Consider the following 974-nt stretch of genomic DNA (forward strand, 5'->3'; position numbering starts at 1 on the left):
AGATATCTTAACCTCTAAAATCTCGAACTTTAACGCTCAATATCTCGGCTCACAGGGCAGAGCGACACTTTTTTTTGCAAGATTCTTTCATTTCATTCAATAACGCATCGAATAAGCCTATTTTTATTGATTTTTGAGGTGGGGTAGCTAAACTGAATAATTACCAAATTTTCCTCGGAGAGGAAGTTTTCGAACACACATAGCCTAAGATCATAAATTAAATTTTAATATTGCATTTAAACCTACTTGATAATGGAATATATTAAATAAAACTAATTATTATAATTCGCTTACTGATTTATCCATGATGAATACAAAATCTTCTCTGTTATTATGGTCTCGTGTATTCTCGTGTCCGCATATGGAAATTCCACGTAACAAAAAGCGCGTAGTAAAGGCGTAACAACTCGAAAAACGCGTACTGGTCCCCGATTGGTTACGCGATACGCGTTACGCGGAAAATCTGTACCATGGGACGGCACCCTAAGGCTGATTGGCCAACTTTACCGATTAAGACTAATGCGGGGTCTACAATAGAAGTCGTAGCAGTCTTAGGGTCTTAAGTCATAAAAAATTGACCAATAATAGTCGAATATTATCTTCTCATATTCTACTGTGATTGATTAATTTTCTATGACTTAAGATTCCTCGACTGTCTACGATTTCTAATAGCGTTTTCGGCCCGGCCAGGTTTGCACCAACCTGGGTTGGATTAATTGCGTTTTCTGCTCTCCTATTAATAGAGCGGGTGACGTCAACCAATAGGAAAGATTAATCCAATCAAGGTTGGTGCAAATCCGATCGGGCCGAAAACGCTATAAAGGCCCGTCTACAATACACGGAGTAAGAAGTAAGAGTAAGAAATTGACCGATCACAGTCGAATGTGAGAAGAATAGTCGACGTTAGCGTTTTCGGCCCGATCGGGTTTGCACCAACCTGGGTTGGATTAATCTTTTCTATTGGTTGATGTCAC

General features: G+C 39.2%; 1 protein-coding gene across 1 annotated transcript in view; it reads right to left on the reverse strand.

Moving 5' to 3' along the window:
* LOC108758277 (uncharacterized) overlaps positions 1-322 on the reverse strand; it is a 3,391-nt gene extending 3,069 nt beyond the window's left edge. The window contains exon 1 of the mRNA XM_018503151.1: positions 295-322. Within this exon, the coding sequence (XP_018358653.1) occupies positions 295-306 (12 nt within the window). The 5' untranslated portion in view covers positions 307-322. The remainder of the gene's footprint in view (positions 1-294) is intronic.
* Between the last annotated feature and the right edge of the window lie 652 nt (positions 323-974).

Source organism: Trachymyrmex cornetzi, unplaced genomic scaffold (assembly GCF_001594075.2).
Source record: "Trachymyrmex cornetzi isolate Tcor2-1 unplaced genomic scaffold, Tcor1.1 scaffold1559, whole genome shotgun sequence".
In the NCBI taxonomy this organism is placed as follows: Eukaryota; Metazoa; Arthropoda; class Insecta; order Hymenoptera; family Formicidae; genus Trachymyrmex; species Trachymyrmex cornetzi.